This window comes from Rattus rattus, chromosome 6 (assembly GCF_011064425.1).
Source record: "Rattus rattus isolate New Zealand chromosome 6, Rrattus_CSIRO_v1, whole genome shotgun sequence".
Classification (NCBI taxonomy): Eukaryota; Metazoa; Chordata; class Mammalia; order Rodentia; family Muridae; genus Rattus; species Rattus rattus.
Genome location: NC_046159.1, coordinates 25727614 through 25745906, shown reverse-complemented (window position 1 = coordinate 25745906; position 18293 = coordinate 25727614). Strand labels below are relative to the sequence as shown.

At 50.8% G+C, this 18293-nt stretch overlaps 1 protein-coding gene across 2 annotated transcripts in view; it reads right to left on the bottom strand.

The window, feature by feature from the left end:
• Nucleotides 1-18293, bottom strand: part of Mical3 (microtubule associated monooxygenase, calponin and LIM domain containing 3) — a 197574-nt gene that overhangs the window by 68918 nt on the left and 110363 nt on the right. The window contains exon 17 of one of the 2 annotated variants that reach the window (XM_032905759.1): nt 5807-5993. In XM_032905759.1, the coding sequence (XP_032761650.1) occupies nt 5807-5993 (187 nt within the window). Of the gene's footprint in view, nt 1-5806; nt 5994-16563; nt 16749-18293 lie in introns of those variants that run through there. The other variant, XM_032905758.1, reaches the window with a different exon arrangement.

Sequence of the window (18293 nt, the reverse complement as noted above, 5' to 3'; positions counted from 1 at the left end):
TGGTCACAGAAAACCGTGGTTCTGGGGAAGGCAAGAGCCAATACAAATGCAGGGTGGAGCCCGGAAGGCTTCAAGGGCTAGGGCGGTGCCAGTTACTAACTCCCAGAACTCTCTGCTCCCCTCCTCAGCCATGGGCTCCTACCCCGCCCTCACTAGCCAGGGTTGGTCCAAGGCAGGCTTCAGGTAAGTTAACAGTGTGCTAAAAGTACCACAAGGGACTAGAGAGCTGACTTAGAGGTAAAGGAGTTAGCTATGGACAACCGGACTTCAGTCCCTAGGACCCTGCGATCCCAGCATTCCTACAGACAGATGGCAGGCAGACACAGGAAAACTGGCCAGAAGCTTGTGGGCCAGTTACTCTGGAGTACGGTGTGAGTTAGAAGAAACAGGCAGAGAGACCCTGCCTCAGCAAGGTGGGTGAAGATAACGGACTCCCAAAAGTTGTTCTCTACATGGGCTGTGGCATGTATGCTCATGCATGTGCGCGCATGCACACACACACACACACACACACACACACACACACACACACACACAAGACAATAACAACAACGACAAAATTTCCATGGATCATCAACAGAATAAAACCCAGGGTGTGCTTCAATACAGTCAGGGCCAAACATGATTTGCTAGGGGCTTCCAGACACTTCTATGCACATTTACTGGGTCCTATGTAATGGGATGCTATCTCCCGAGGAGAGTGTGGCCAAAAGGTCTGAAAGACCCATCCTCCTTCCCAACACAAATGCTAGGACAAACTAAGAGTCAAATGATCCGAATCTGTCCTCTAACTTAGGTGTGAGAGCTGAGCATTAGCCACACCCTGACAGTGGCTGCATCAGGAGCTGCTTTTGTTACCTTGTTATCGGCCAAGAGAGACTGCAACAAAGGTAAACCCAGAGGGAGCAAAGGCACCAGGCAGCTCTTCTTCCCTTTCCTCTTCCCCGGTGACTGGGCACATCTCCTGTGTTGTGTGTGCGTGCACACACGTTAGGTGTACAGGTGAATGGATACACAGGAAAGCCATGGTGTGTTCCCATCTATCGCTTCCTCATTTACTGTCTTGAGATGGGTCTCTTGCTGAGCTAGAAGTCTGCCATTTCACCCACAGCCAGGGAGGTCACAAGGACATGCTACTTGTGGACATGCTACAGGTCATGAGTCATGCCTGACTCATTTGTGTGGGTACCACGGACTCAAACTCAGATCCTGGGGAGCAGGTGCTCTTACCCACCAAACCATGTGCCTAACCCCTATACATTTTCCTCATTTTAAAAAATGGCTGACTTATGCCTTTATCTGTGTTTCTTACTACGCTAAGTCAGCTTTGTCAAAGCTGAGAAAACAACTTAAAGGAAGAAATGTTTACTTTGCTCACAATTTCAGGTGCCTCAGCCCAAGGTTACTTGGTCCCGTTGCTTTGGGCCTTGCTGACACAGGGCATCATGGGGACGGGGAGAGAAAGCATGGGGAAAAGGCACAAGTTCCATTTTCCTAGCGTTCATCCTTGTGACTACAGTTTTCAAGGGGCTCCACCTCCTAAAGCTTCGGTCGCTATCCAACGATGTCATTAACTTGCCTGTGAGTTAAGCCACTGAAGAAGTTAGCACTCCCATGAACTAGCTGCCTTCCAACAACCCATCAGCTAGTGACCGAGCCTCTAACAACTACCTCACCTGGGGACTTCGGGCTTAGGGCCGGTGGTGGAAAAACTGCAGAGAATTTCACGGACTTCAGGGAATGTTCCTAACACGACCCATTTCCCCAGATTTCTCACCAGCTGCTGGCACTCAGCCAGTACTCAGAGACATGGCACTGTGAGGGCCCTGTGACCAGCAAAGGGTCAGCTCACCGTCTGCTTCTCTATGGGGGAGGAGTTTTTGTCTTTAGCTTGTCCATCATACCTTTCATATAATCTGTGATAAGCCACTCTGTTCTTTTTGGGGATTGCTCCAATAAATAGAAGATAAACTAATTAGTACCTGGATCACGGAGCACAGTTTGGGTGTTTGGTATTTCAGTCTTCCCATTCCCCAGGACTGGAATCTGACTGAGGCCAGGTGGGCCATGGCAATTATGGGGACTGCTGTGACCTTGGAGGCTGCCTGTCTCTGAGAAGGGAGACATAACTCAAGCTCCCACTTTAGTTTGGGGTTGATCATGAAGCTTGTTTATTTTCAAATTTTAAAAAGTTTTACATTTATTTGTGTATTTTGTGTGTGTGTCTGTCTGTGTGTGTCTATCTGAGGGTATGTGTCAGAGTCTGTGAGTGTGTGTGTGTCTATCTGTGAATATGTGTGTCTGAGTCTGTGTGTGTGTGTGTCTATCTGTGAATATGTGTGTCTACCTGCGGGTTTGTATGTCTAAGTCTCTGTGTGTGTGACATTTTACATTTATTTGTATAGTATGTGTATCTGTCTCTCTGTATGTGTATCTGTGTGTGTGTGTGGTCTCTCTGTGTGTCTGTGTATGTGTGGGGTGTGTGTGTGTGTGTGTGTATGTGTGGTGGATGTGTATGTGTATGTGTGTATATGTGTGTATGTGTGTGTGGTCTCTGTGTGTGTGTGTGTGGTGTGTGTGTGTGTGCATGTGTGTATATGTGTATGTGTGGTGTATGTGTATGTGTGTATGTGTGGTGTGTGTGTGTGTATGTGTGTGTGTGTGTGTGTGTGTATGTGTGTGTGTATGTAGACAGGCACAGATGGACACATGTAGAGATCTGAGAACCACCTGCAGGAGTTGGTTCTCTGCCTCCACAATGTGGGTCAAGCTTGACCACAAGCACCTTTACCTGCTGAGCCATCTCGCTGGCCTGAGGCTTATAAATCCAGAACACCAGTTACTTACTATTGCTTATTTTTTTTCTTCTAAGACTGAAACCCACATCATAAGCTCTGACTCCTAGCTGACCAGCACCGGATCCTGCTCCAAATCGTAACAAAATACAAGGGTTTAAGTTTCAGAAACTAGGCTCAGATCCCAGCCAAAAGGTAACTTCCAAGAATGTTCCAGAAAACTGCTTTCTCTAGGAAGTCAGATACAAGGACACAGCTGAAATGAGATCTCAGTTTAAGTTCTACACCAGTCTTCAGACTCTAACCTCTTAGAGCTCGTTCCTCCCACAGGAAAGGGTCAGAACTCTCACTCTGTCTGGTGACACAGTCCACTGTCACAGGCATGAGCTAAGTGTACTCCGCTAATCATTAATGTTTCCTTCTTCTGTGGACATATAGATTCATGCAGCCCATCCTGACCTTGAACCTCTGATTTTCCTGCTTCTACCTCTCAAGTGCTGGGGTTATACAGGAGTTTTACACTTTAGCTGGCTTTAGTGTAGTTTCTTATCCTCTTTCCCAAACTCAACTTTATTACTTTTTCTTTTTGAATGAATTAAAGAAAACCTTCAATGTTTATTTAACATTTTCTATGTGCAGACACAATTCTGACCACTTTACATCTATCATTCATTTAGTGCTCGCACAACCTAAAGAGGTACAGACTGCTATGACCCTTCCACAGGGGAGGCACAGCCAGGCAAAGCTTCCTGCCCAAGGGTCCCACAGTCAGAGCATCACAGGAGACTGGCTCCAGAGCCTGCAGTGCCGCTGCACTATGGCTCCGGTCTCAGGAAAGCCAGCCAGGCTGACACTGGATTAATCACACGTTATAGAGGACTCGATAAAGTGACTGACTGGAGATTATCTAGATGAAGAGAGTTTCTCTGTGTAGCCCTGGCTGTCCTGGAACTCACTCTGTAGACAGGCTGGCCTCGGGCTCACAGAGATCCATCTGCCTCTGCCTTCCAGGTACCGGAATTAAAGGTGTGCTCCACCACCACCTGGCTTAGATTGAGCAATCTTGACAGTCACACTGAAGGACGAGGAGGGATGACACAAGTGTGTGGCATTTATTCAACTGTCAGTGTCATCTAATGACAGGAGAGACATGGATGCTGGCCTCCATGGAGACAGACTAGTACTTTATCTAGATGAGCAGAAGACACGTGGCTTACGTGGGCTCGACTGTTAGCAGGTGGGGCAACTGGAACATGGTGGCTGGCTGATGGCCAGAGGCCTAGCGAGATCTCTGAGGAGAGGACATGTGAAGACAGGAAGGCCATGAAGCCCATTCCAGCATAACTAGCAAAATGTATTCTGGGTAGGCGATGCCTCAAGTAAGATCCTACGGCACCAGTGGTTCTTAGAGGATGAAAGGAAGATCACTGTGCTTTGCCTCAAATGAACTGTGTATGGTTCCCACCAAATGTGCCAGCCCATGAATTTAAAATAAAAAGGCCGTGCCTTCTGCTATTGGGAGAAGTTCGGTTGTTGGGGTGTGCCTTGAATGGGACAGTGGGTTTCTAGTCCCTTCTCCCTCTGTGGCTTCCTGGTCCTGAGATACAGTCCTACTATGTATTGCCCGGTCACAGCCACAGCAGACAACCAGTGAGTCATAGACTAACACTTTCAAACCGTGAGCCAAAATAAAATTCTTTTTTTATGTAAGTTGATTACCTTTTGACAAACTGGCTAGAAAACAAGGGCTTTCTTCCCAGGTACACTTCAAGATAAAAGACTAACCAAGATGACTGCAGTATCAAGGACAGTTCCAGGAGGTAGGGGTCCCACCTGCCAAACCCTCTCCTTGGAGTTCAAGGTGCTGTCCAGAGACTAAGAATGGAACCAAAAACCCAGTACTAGCAGATTACCTTCCTCAAATGAGCAACTCTTTCAGCTCTTGGCTGAGCAGTGGCTTTGCTAACACAGGAACAGGGCCACAAGCTATAATGCCAAGAGTCCGCCACCTAGCTCCTGCCTTTCCTCAGCGACAGTCATGGCTGCCCGAGTCTCACTATCAGGAGGGTCCGCATGACTGAAGTGACCTCAGCATACGACTCCCTCTGCCATGCTTTCCAGTCCCTGTGCAGTCAACGTACCAACCATTGGGACATGGGCTTGGTATCATCCCTGGGAGAATTGAGCTTCTTCTCCTGCTCACCTGAGCTCCTTTATTACTTTTAAACAAATTCGACCACCCCCACGAATTCCTCAGCATCATGTGGGGATGGCCGCAGGAGCCATCATTGCCCTTGGGCACCTATTTCTGATCCCTTAAGAATCTCCAGGTGAACGGGGTTGGGGATTTAGCTCAGGCCCTGGGTTCGGTCCTCAGCTCCGGGGGTGGGGGTGGGGAAGAATCTTCAGGTGACAAGCTGGCTGTTTGTTAGCACACTTCTCTTCCTTCTAACTAAGGTTTCTGCAGTTAAAGCAGCAGCCCTGGGATATGAGACGCTGATATCGGACAGAGATTACAGAGCCTGGGTATTTCAATCCCCCCATAAGGCAGAAGCCTAGGCTCTATTTGCTTACTGTCAGCCATCTAAGGCAAGAAGCATGAGTTCTAGGAACCCTTGTCACGCTCCTTTTAGTCTCCAGAGTCTCATGTGAGGAAAGAAAGTGAGTGTGTGAAGTGAGGGAGATGTTTACGCCACTGCTCTCAGAGTCTGGTCCCTGGAAGAATATTTTTTAGGGTCTCAGAATTTAAGAAAGGAAAAAGGCCAGAGATGGCCGAGAAAGGTTAGTATAAAGAAAATGTAACAAGGGGTTGGGGATTTAGCTCAGTGGTAGAGCGCTTGCCTAACAAGCACAAGGCCCTGGGTTCGGTCCCCAGCTCCGAAAAAAAAAAAAAAAAAGAAAAGAAAATGTAACGAAAAGAGGACGGAGCGAGGCCCAAGGGTCTCTCTGGATCCTGGAGAAAGGGGCATTGCACTCGGTTGTTGCTGTGACCAGTGCACAGAGACACTCACCGTCCTCGATGTCGTAGGCGTAGGCTGACAGGCGCAGCGTGGTGGCACAGTAGTCGCACTTGAAGCAGCTGCGGTGGAAGAACTTGCCCTCAGCGCTCAGCCTCTCCATCACGTAGACGCGCTTTTGGCAGAAGTAGCACGTGTCGCTGCCCCCCAGGTTCTGCGGGAACTCTTTCTTTATGGAGCCCTGCGGGGAAGCGGGTAGAGGAGCATATCAGACTTCGTGGCCTCTCTTGGGGCCGCACAAGCCCTCTGTGGGTGAGGATGACTTTGGTCACAGGGACACGGTCCACAGGTATTAAATGACTACACGTGCTCTGTCTCCGGCTTTCCTGAGGAGCAGCTCTCGGAGTAGCTTCTCCACTCCGCAGTCCCCTCCTGAGGACCCTGAGGACAAGCCGGGGTCTAAACCTGGGATGCTCAGCGACCGTGAGAGGCTTCTGATCAAAGACCCAAGCTTTCGGAATTTTGTAACAATCAAACCGACTATTCAGTGTCCATGTGCGCACATCCTCTGAATGGCAGAGGGACCATCTTTAAAGAGGAAAGTGCTTTTCCACATTCTAAATACCTTCCACAGACCTAGAAATCCAGTCATCAAAATCGAGACCAACTCAAGAAAGCTACCACGTGGCAATGCAGGTGGCTACAGAAATCAGTAAGACCCTCGGAGCAGGCTCTCCCCACAGTGCCATGGCTAGAGAGAGTGCCCTTGGAATATCTCTTACCAGTTCCTTCTTGTCTAGAAGGGTTTTGGGTTGCTCTTTCCTTTGAAGCTGATTGGCTATCTGCTCAGCCAATGAGCTCACTCCGCCCGTGTACATCTTTATATACTTCTATTGGTTGGAGATTACACAATGACCAAAACGAAGGGAAATGAGAAGGAAAAAAAAGTGAATTAAGGAGACGAAAGGAAAACAATTTTTGAGGGGTGTAAAATACACAGTGCAACCGCAAACCATGCCAACACAGTGCCCACAAGCAGAAACTGGGCAGTGAGCGAAACACTGTGCCAGGCTCCACGCTGTGGTCAGCACACGCATGAGCAGCAGTGGTGGAGACAATCTTCCACAGGGCAGAACGTGGCCCTTCATGGCTTTCTGAGAGTCCAGTTCTGGGGATAGGAGAGAGGGAGGTAGAAGACAGAAAGGAAGCTAACACGGAAGAGAAAAGGGGGCCTGCATCTTGTGTGCTCAGAGAGTCTGGGGGTCAACTTGAGACAGTGGCAGCTAGGAGAGGATTCAATGTGCTCTGTGAAAAAGTGGACTGCCTCAGGCTGAGAGAGAAACCAGGCAGGTTCTTGCAGACGCTGGTGTCCCGTGTGGACAATACCTGTGAAGAGTTCTGGCATTACTGGAGACCCCCTGCCTCATAAACCGACCCACAGTGACTGCTCCATGCAGCAAACCATCCTGAGCTCTTGGGGAAGAAGCCTCCCTGGCCATTTCCCCACTACTATCAGGCGGCAACAGGGAGTGGGTGGGCGAGTGGTGTTTGAGAGCAGAAAGGCTCATCTACCCAAATGTGGAGGCTGGATTTCTCCCAGTCTAGGTGGGCACCAAATCACAAGCTACACCCTGAAGACAGCTGCTTGTAAGTGCCCCAGGAAATCAGAAGGTTTCTGGCCCTGGAGGAATTTTTTTAGAGATGAACAACAAAAGAAGTCAAGATTCAAAGCAGAGAGTAACAGCATATATTTATAGTCTTAGCATTAGGAAGGCTAAAGCAGGAGGATTGCTATGAGTTCAAGGCTAGCCTGGACTATACAGTGAGACAGTCTAATTCTCTTCCCCAACACACAGATCACACTAATGCAACCTCCCTTTTGGCAATGCTGAAGAAACAAACAGGAGAGATGCCCATGTCTGCATGGTAAGCCACTCTGCCCTGCTCACAGAGGTCAGGCACCCTGTGGCCTGGCTTGAATCCTGTCCTGGGATTACAGTTAGTCCTGTGGGCTGTCTTTCAGAGATGTGACAGGCAAGACTCTGGGTGGAGACGATGTGAGCTACACCTCTCGTGGTGGGACGTAAGGGAGGCTCCCAGCCAAGTGGGAGAGCTTGTCACTAACTCGGATGCAGATTTCAGCAGGCACAGTCACCCCAGAGATGGCATCAACCCCCTAGCAAGTGGCTTTAAGGGACAAACCTGTGACGTCTCATGTAAAAGGGCTGCCGTTCCAAGCGCCATCATGCCTAGGTTCTGTGGAGCCAACTCTGAGTCCGGGAACGCTCACACTTAGAGAACATTCTCACCGGGCTCAGCTAAGGCCTGGCTGGAACTGAGCAATCGATATCATTTTCCAGCTTACCAAAAGGGACGGCCTAAGACTGGCTGGCCTCACCTGCCTTCAACCCCATATATTATGTCCATCAGTAACAGAGGCAACGAGTCTCTTAAACTAGGGACTTGGAGAAGCACATGCCTGGGGCAGGCAGGCACAGGGCAGAGGGGAACAGAAATGAGAGCCAAGCTCTCCTCTGAGAGCTTCCCTCCAAGGCTCTGAAGGTCACATTTTCTTCACTCTGTAGAGCAGATGACAAAGTGCCCAGGACACTGCAACCCTTGCCCTACTGTGTGCACCCAGGACCCTTCTCTTATGACTGGGGGCTACCTCAGGCCTGGGGCTGCATACGCAAGGGCATTTGTCATTCAGTTCTTATGCAGACAAGCACCCCCCCAGAGAGATGGGCCCAAGTTCTGTTTGTTTCTGGCTTGAAAAGCAGCGGTTTTCTTCTTCCCACTCCCAGAAAGGTCGGAGAGAAGGAGTCGCTGGGCTCACCCCACTGCACACCACTCACATGCATATGCTTCTGCACATAAGCACACTGGCTAAGACTATGAAGCACAGACCAAGGCAACAGACTCTCCCATCCCTAGCAAATTCCTCGGAACCGGATTGAAGCCACCCGGGATAAAGCAGGGTTCATTCCACACATGATTACAAGAAACACCAAGTGCGTGTGGGCTCACTGTTTTACTAGGAGAGTTAGTGACGGCATGGTTCAAATTCTGTAGCGCGTGATTAAGAAAATGCAGTCTTCATTCAAAGGTGGAAAATGCTGTCAATATCGGACACGGCTTAATAGTGGGTTTACTCTGACAGGCTGTGACGTGTGAAACACCCAAAGGCAGCTAGCAGCCTCTTGAACATAGGTGTCTGCGGCAGCCCTCACTCACACACACACACACACACACACGCACACACACACACACACACACACACACGCACACACACACACACACACACACACACACGCACACACACGCACACACACACACACACACGCACACGCACACGCACACGCACACGCACACACGCACACGCACACGCACACGCACACACACACGCACACGCACACGCACACGCACACGCACACAGAGCTTCTGAGGAGCCAGGCAAAGGCAGAGACCTCCTAGGCTCCCTCAGGTTGTGAAGGTACAATGAGCAGAGGCTGCAGAACACGGTTTGGTCAAGTCCCGGCCATGCTACCTGTCGGAGGGAGTCAGAGGAGGGAGAGGCAGGGCGGTTGGAGGAGCGGAGACTAAGGGAGAGCTCCCACTGGTCAACAAAAAATCGACGTGAAGGCTCAGGCTCTGGCTATAAAATACAAGGTGGAGAAAGAGAGCACAGTACACGTTAGAGGTCATAACAGGAACTCTGAGTTTCAGATGGTTTACTGTTTAGCTGCAGAATGTATGTGGTAAATAGAAGCAGGTCTTCCGATTCCCAGAAGCAAACCAGCTTCATCTACGGCTCCTCCCCTCCGCTTCCCGCTTGCCCAAAGCGTGCCGATGGGACTGGCTGTGGAGCACACCTCGGAGCTATGGCCACCTGGGAAGCCTCAGGGCAACCTTGGCCCGGTGTTCCTACCCGGCTAGGCAGCTAACACCGGCTTTCTCAGAGCCCTTGTTGACCTGTGCAGGGGTTTTCCCTTGGCAGAGACATCTCGTGTCCATTCTAGTTCTAGTTCTCTCCTGACAGCGCAAAGAGCAGGGACCCTCACTGTCCTCTGCTATTGTTCAGGGCATGTCCTTGTCCTGTGGACAGTGCCCAAGGCCTTTCCCACCTCCTGACGCCAGAGCTCAGGGACGCTCCACCTACTCTAGGTGTTCAGCACGAGTGTTCTGCTTGCTAAGGAGCCAGATAAATGGAGGGCACAATCCGGGGACCAGATCTGAATGCTCCTTGCCTTCCTGACACTGGCCTCAGCCGGTGCAGCAAGAGTAGGCAGGATCTTCCTCAGCGCAGGCCCATGTAGCCAGCAACTCTGACTTAGGGGAGAATTGGGTAACGGACATCTTTAGTTTTCCCACCACACTCTGGATACGATCTTTACAAGGTGGGAGGGATAGGCGCTGCCCAGGCTCTAACGAGAGCTGCTGCACCCCCCACTTTAGTTGACATTTGTGTCACGGCAGTGACAAGGCAGCATGGCGGGTATCTGGGGGTTCCCTACCCTCTGCTCCAGGTGTCCAGGCCCTGTGTACAGCGCTTGGATGGTGTCAGTCATTTGAACCCAGTACAAGGAGCGACTGTCTCTGTAGATGAGTACCATTCATCAAGAGCATTGAGATGACTGACCGCCTGGAACGTGGTGCGGTCGCAGTGTGGGGAGCGAGTGAAGGAGAGCTACAGAGAGTGAGTGCGTGCACAGGCAGGGCTGTGGAGTGGGGGGGGGAGGGAGAGTCCTGGAAAAGGAGGGAGTAGTGCCCCCAGTATCTAGCCTGAGCCCCACACTGAGGATCTATACTCACCAACTCCAGGAAAAAAACAAAAGCCCCCACATGCCATACTGTCGTTTAGGCACCTACTCTCCCGCTGGACATCTGCTGTCCCTGCTGGGCACCTACTCTCCCACTGTACTCCTCACCACGCTGGGCACCAGTGTCCTGGATCTCAGTTTCCTGCCAAGCTTCCTTTCACTCAGCATACATCCTCACTTCCCTTTCAGCTGTTGCTTATTAAAAACCATCAAGACCTCATTAAGTAAGCATGCATCCTTCAGAATGCAGGGCACTACTCTGCTCTCCTGCTTATGATGGACTATGGCAGGATCTGGGAAGGAGGGTACACAGAATCGACACCAACTCCCCTACCAAAGGGCAGTAAACAGGTGAGCTGGTGACAGGGAGGGGCAGAGGCCAGCCACCTCCGCCTCAATTCCACCGCCCTTCTTAACCCTGTCCTGGGTAGTTTCCTTCAAGGGAAGAGAAGATGGCACTACTGCCTGTTTCCTAGTGGACCTGAGGTGTGTCCCAGCTTGCTGCCTGGTTCTCAGTGCAGTTCTCAGAGAGCAAAGGCAGGAGGAAGGCAGCTGTGAAATCACCAGGAGCTGCGAGATATCAGCTCACTGCAGATCCTTAAGGACAGGACCAAGGCAAAAAGCTTCACAAAATAGGTGGGCTAGGGGCTTCATCACCACATTCATTAAGAAATAAAAAAAAGGAATGATAGCCCATTTTAGTCAGTGACATCTCTACAGTTCTCAGAAAAGATAAGCTGTAGCTTTTCATTATGCTCCCATCCATCCTGCCATCGACTGCTTTTCCATCCATCCATCCATCCACCCACCCACCCATTCATCCATCTATTCATCCACTCATCCATCACCCACCTACCTACTCAGCCATCCACCCATCTTCCCATCCATCCATCCATCCATCCATCCATCCATCCATCCATCCATCCACCCTGCCACTGGCTGTTTTTCCTCATCTTCCTATCTGACTTCTTCCCCAAACCCTGGCAAGAGCCTCAGTTCTTCTTAGTATCTCTATTTCAAGAGCTAAGGCTCTCACATCCATTGCCTGTCTGTCCTGAGGCTCCCCTCTCCCAGTTCTCCCGGGTTACCAATGCCTTTTGGCTGCCCTTGCCTAATTTGGGGGAAGAAGTGATTTCTTGGAACGGGAAAGGAGAACAAAACTGGGAAGTCTTAACGGCCCACTGCAGCAACGAAAGCGTCAGGGTTAGCATCCAATCTGAATGCTTTGCAGATGGACGTTCTGCAGTTAATGCTACCGCATGGGACAACACTATTAGCAGAGTTCTGGCTGAGTGATAAGTGCGTAGAAAGCTAGGAGAAGGGACTCTTCTCCATGCTCCCTTCCCCTGCCCCACCACACAGCGTGCCCCACTGGTCGGCTCTCAGCATCCCATGCCACAGACTCATGCTTTTACCCTCTCGTGGTGGGGATTCTGCTTGCCACGGCTGTCAGCATGAACATTCCTGTACATCTGTTGGCAACAAAATAAAAACTTAAGCTCCGTCCGAACGCTCTTTGGACCTACTCAGCAACAGCGGGAGATTTAGGCAAGAAGCCAGGGTTCGCGTTTATATATATCCCCAGCCCCAGACTTCCCAACTCTCCACCGGTACCAAATCCCATGATCTGAGACAATTTTCCTTATGGCCTTTCTGCCCACCTGCCTCCAAGGAGGCCCCCTACACAGACCAAGAACGACCGTTAGTACAAAGGTGGAGCAAATGTGTGTTTCACACAGTGCCGTAAGATCGGAGGCGTGCAGTGTGAGGCGTAGGGGAGGCGGGTTGGCAGGGAAGCGTCCACAGCAAGAAAGGTCGGGATATGGAGACCGGACGAACAAAGAACTGTTACAGAGCCCGGAGGAGACTCTAGGGTGGGGAGAAGGCCCTACATAGGAACACGGGAGTGGGGCCCAGGTTACTGATGGGAGAGGTTCATGGAGACTGGCGGCACTCTGAGTTAATAGAGGATCATGGGAAACCCTAGGACAGGCGTGAGGCTGCCTCAGTGAACTGAGGTGGCAACCGTGGGAGCAGGAGAACCACACTGTTCACTAAAGCTAACTTGAGATGTCCATCTTCTGGAAATGGACGCCCTCATCCAGTGCCACTGCTACGCTGCCACAGGCAACACGAGCCCACTTCCAGATGTCTCATGGCGGCCACTCTGTTCAGGGCCATTGCTTACCTGTGGTCTTTCACAACTCCTCGGCCTCTCCACCCTACGCCTCAGACTGTAAAGTGGAGAAAATGGTGGGGCCTGCCCCACAGTGACTGTGAGAACTGAGAGACTGAGGGGCAGAACAAATGCTCTAATTGTGAGCCTTTATTTAGAGGAGGCACTGGATCCTCCCGATGGCCAGCAAGGCTCAGTCCTTAGGCCCAGGGGAGAGGGAGGCCCGTAAAATCAGATGCATCGTTAGTGGTCACAGTTGAGGTAGGCTACCTTCATTATGAGAGTATCCTTTCACAGATCCTGCCCTCAGAAGTGTTATTTTTTTTTTTTTTAATTTTATAGGGTTTCAGCTCAAAGGTCAGCAAGCCATTCTGTGTGCACACGGCATAGGTGTGCCCACCTTAAACGTGTGATTGAACAGTCAACAGGCACATGTGGCTGGTGGCTCTCAAGTTCGGTTCTTCAACCATCTGCCAGGAGTGCGAATGGGTGTCTGGGGTCGGTTAGAAGAAACGGTAGTAGCCAGAGGGCAGGCTGTCAGGGTCAGGAGGAACCAAACCCATGCAGGGAGGCCACTCGAAGCTTTCTTATGCGTATCTTAACTGTACTGCCTAAGACAGCGAAAGAAACGTGGCTACTTTAAGTGGGGTCCTATAAAAATGTGTGCCTCTTGTAACTTATGGATGATGGCTCTGAGATGAATATAGTCTATGCTTTGGTTTGTGGCTCTCCTCCCATGATAGGGACTAGACCAGAACATGCAGAACATGCACCTAGGCCCCACGAGGAATTGTTCACTTGTAGCAATGAAGGCTGTTTTTTTGCTACAAGTCATCTTTTAAAAACTTGTCTCCGCAAAGAGGGATTACTGAGATGGTCCCTATGTTCATAGTGCAGGACAGACAGGACAGACGGGACAGACGGGACACAGAGCATGCAGAGGATCACCTGCTGGCCACTGCGCGCCCGGCAGGAAGGTGGAGTAGGGGGAGGAGAGAGAGTGATCACTTTTTTGGGGCAGGTCCGAGAGCGCTCCTTTTCCTGTCGCTTTTACACCAACAGACACAAACAGAAAGAACACCGTTGAAACAGGGCCTGGGTGGAGACTGGGAGGGACGAGGAGCATTGATTTGCATATTTGCGCATTGATTTGCATATTTGCGAAGCATCCCCAGGGGCTCTTTCCTTGACCCCCCTCCATAGCACCTAACTCTGTGTTCAGGGTGAGTTTCTTGTTTCTCATCTTGGACCAGAGCCTCAAGCAAAGGTTGCCTAGGTAACTAAACATCTGGGGGAACCTTGGCATAGTGCTCTGTTATGTTAAGGATCCAGGGTTTTATCAGGGAAGATGGGCGCCCACATGTGGGCCTGGAAAAGGGAGATGACCCCCCATGAGACATCACATGACATACGCACACCAGGTCACACTGCAGCAAAGTGCGTTCCCACCGAGCCTCCTGTGGCCACATTTCCATCAACACCTCAATTTCTTAAGCCCCTCACTCACATTCAACAGTCCTAAAAACTACAAGGAGATGCCAGGAAACAGGGTTCTACCAATTAACCACAAGCTCATCCTTCATCCTGCCTGGACCACACATGCCCTTCTCCGAGAATTAGTCCATGGTTCTCAGAGACACTTCCCGGTATTGGAGAAACAGCCACACATTGCTCTGGGCCTCTCTGGTACTTTCCAGGAGATTCTCAGCTTCCTGTACAGACTGCAGTACAGGGTGGGGTGGGGAGGTTTGGCAGCTGTAAGGTCAGAAAAACATCTCCACTGTGTGCTCCCACCTCGAATGACAATCTGCTTCCAAAGCGAGGCTGGTCCCTGTGCCATCTGACGGCAGGATGTACTTCTGAGATCAAAAGGAAAGGGAGGGCAAAGGGCGAGCTGCAGTGTTTATGCTGGAAAGAGCAGCTCAAAGCCACTGAGAGCAGAGCTGTTGTCCGTTTCCCTCCTTCTACACGATGACCTAAGTCGGAACAGGTTCTCGTGCCAACTCTGCCAAGGAATGCCGTGCCCGCCACACCTCCTGCCTCAGTAGAGAACCACTTCAAGAGACACACAGTGAGTCACAGTGAGGTTCTGCCTATTGGAGATGAGTGGCCAGCCAGCGGTGGCCCAGGCACCTCCCGCCCTGAGTCCCTGTTCTCTGGAGTGTCTGAACACATCTCTAGCTTTCAGGAGATAGCCACATCTAGAGGACCAAACTAGAGGGCCAAGTTGGCGCTGTGAACGATGAATGTAAATATTCCACATTCCACGGGGACAGAATGTGAGGTGCGGTGTGTCAGCGTCACTTCTGTTGACACTTAAGTGTAATTCATGACTCAATGTAGCCTAAAGGACTTAAAGATCTCAGTGTCTTCACTGCTCCCGGTCACCAAGGCTCAGGCCTGCCCAAGGCTCTTTCTAACTAATCTTTCATTCCAACCTGTTGCTCGCTGATGGTGACAGTAAAGGAGGCGGACGGCAAGCCCAAGAGGCAGGAACAGCAAAGAGCAGACCCTGCAGGGGAGCTGGCACAATGCTATGGGCTACCGAGGCTCCATGAGGGGCTGTGAGAGTCAGGTGCCTTTCAAGCTGCCAGGGTGGTCTTCACCAAGACAGAGGCCAAGACCCAGCAGCAGACACTGAGTCACATTCACTGCCCTCCTTCCCAGCAAAACCGACAAAGCTGCACCAGCCCAGACCGCACACAGCCACCCATGTCCCCACTCACAGGTGACACCAGACCTTCCTGTCCTGTTCTGTTCTAATCTCAGGCCTTTTCCAGGAAGGATAAGACTTTACAATTCCGAACTCTGCGTTAGAATTCACCTATTCCCTTTCCATCAAGACTTCAAGCAAAGGACAAAAAAAGTTAGAATTCGAACAAATTCTTGATGACACTCAGAAGGCCTCCCTCGGAAGAGGCAGGAGGTTTACCTTCTGTTGTGAGTTTGCGCACTGCCCCAGCATTTTCCTTCTTCCTCCCTGGGCCCTGCCTTCCACGTGGAGTATTATGAGGTTAGAAAGAGGCATTTTCTTCAAAATGCGATTTCAGTATGAGTCAAGTCAGCGTTCCTCAGCACTTCCCAGCAGTAGAGCTGGTGAGGTTGGCCAAGAGAGAGACTAACAGAACCCAGGATCAGCTCACCTCATCACAGTTCCCTATCTGAGTGAGGTGATACCTGTTACTCGGAAACTCATCCAGCATCTCCCCACTCCCAGCAACAAACTGCTCAACTGTGATGCCGGGGAGCAAACTGCAAATGCTTCCCTCCGACGGACCAGCCTTCCCTTCTGCCCACAGCGTGAGCCCTTCCTCTTCCTGACTGTCATGATTAGCAGTTTTCCATGAGTCCTGAGAAGGGTGTTTTGTTTGTTTTGGGATGGTACTAAGGATCGAGCCCCTGGTCTTAAGAGGCTAGGCAAATGCTCTACCATACAGATCCCAAGGCCCTCGCCTAAAGATGTGGAATCCTAAGGAAGGTGGGGAACCACGCAGGAACACTTCATACAGGGGTGAAAGGAACACAGGCATAGCTCTGACTGGTTTCACAGAGTATCTCCTGCTTCAAACCAAAAGCCTTGTTCCCCCGGTTCTCACAAAGGACAAAGGTCACCAGGAGATGAGCTACTAAAAAGCCAGTTTGGGAGCAAAGGCCCAAGAGCTCAAGTGGCATATCTTGATGAGCTCCCACACCATTCTAGCTCTCTTCAATACCAAGTCAACAGCCTCCTCAAATCCCAGGGCGTTAACACGATCACGGAATCAGACCAACGCCGTCTTGTCAAACGTTTCCCAAAGTGACTACTCTAAGTCCAGTGCCCTCCTGCCTTGGTGAGCTAGGCTTTCAGGTGAGCCTGGAGCAGGGATGGGGTGCGAGGCCAGTGGCAGCCCATTCTAGACCCCAGCAATTCCTTTACCTGTTTCCACTGGGGGATGTGAGCAGGGCGACCCTGCTCTGGCAGACACCAGGATGGCCGGCTGACCCCACGCTCTTGTGTTGGCTATGACACACACAGGCCACGTGTGAGTGGGGGGGCAGGACATGGAGGCAAAACAAAATAAAATACATTAAGGTAGAAGACACAGAAAGGTACCTGTGGAGGACAGACACACATCTATTGACTGCAAAGAGGTGGGCAGGTTAAGTCAACTCTTACGAAGTTACATGAATAAAGGGAAGACAGTGGCATCCCCTGACCAAAAGCAAGTGCAGAAAAAGGGAAGGGGAAAGGGGGCAGTCAACACGCTGTGGCTCCTCTTGTCACACTTTTCCCAGCCTGAATTCTCTGGGGTCTAGACCACTATCTGATGTGAGAAACTAATCCCTCACAAATGATGAAAGCAACCTTTCACTGGAGGGCACTATGGCCTCCTGAGGTGGGGCCTGCAGAGTCTGCAGCAACCTCTACTGCTCCAGGGTAAGCTACCACCCCTGCTGTGACACAAAGGGAAAGGCAGGGGTGGAGACATTAACCCAAATTCAGGTGTGAGAAGCCAAGGCAGGGCTGCTGCCTGCCCCACTGGAGCTATGGTCTGCACACAGAGAAGATGAAGGGAGAGACTGAGCCCGGCCTCCCCATGCCCTTTCAGGTGATCAGGGCGCACTGTTAACACACTTTGAGGCTTTGAAAATGCTAGGCCCTTCTCTTTAGAGAAGTTTAGTGACTTCTGCAGAGCCAAGGCAGGACAAGTGTGTGGCCACTCCAGGCCAGGTGCTGCTGGACTCTCTGTGCTTAAGGAGAGCACCTTAGGGGCTCACACGCCTGGGAAGAACCTTAGCTCCTAGGAGCATGCTCGTCCAAGACTGTGCATGGCTGTATCTCATCAAGGACGAGAAGCAACTAAAACGTCCACCACAGCTAGAGAGACGGAGAAGAGCACAGTGCGCACACACTCTGAAGATGTCTGTGAGCTGAGAAGACACCGGGGTATGCCACCGTCAAAGAACAAAAGGCAGAAAAGGAAGCGTATCCCCAGAGTGGTCTCCGCCATGAAAACGAGAATGTCCCCAGAAAATTTCCAGAAAGAAAGGAGGCAAAATTAACAGATTATAGACGCCTTAGTCACCTCAACTGCGGTTTCCAGATCTCCTCCAATCACCCATGTTCCTTTTCTTTTCTTGAGATGGCAAATCATGATGTAGGCCAAGCTGGCTTTGAACCCACAATCTTCTCGCCTCAGCTCCCCAAGCACTGTTTTCACACTACCATGCCAGCTACATGCTTCTTTTGTAACTCAAGTATGTGAGTGAACATATATACATATACACATATACATACACACACACATACACACACACACACACACACACGTGTGTGTGTGTGTGTGTATGTGTTTATAGTCATCCATAGAAATCGCATCAGATCTCTCTACTGATTTTGGTCACAGATTCCTTGAACTTGAGGTGAAGCTAATGCAGCTGTGATTGTATAAGATTCAGACAAGAGCGACTCCGGCCCAGGAGTCTGGGGTCTGTGGCCTGACGCATCTCGCTGCACTGACTGACAGGCCTTCCTGTGCGATGTGCCCATTGGGGAGCTGAGCTT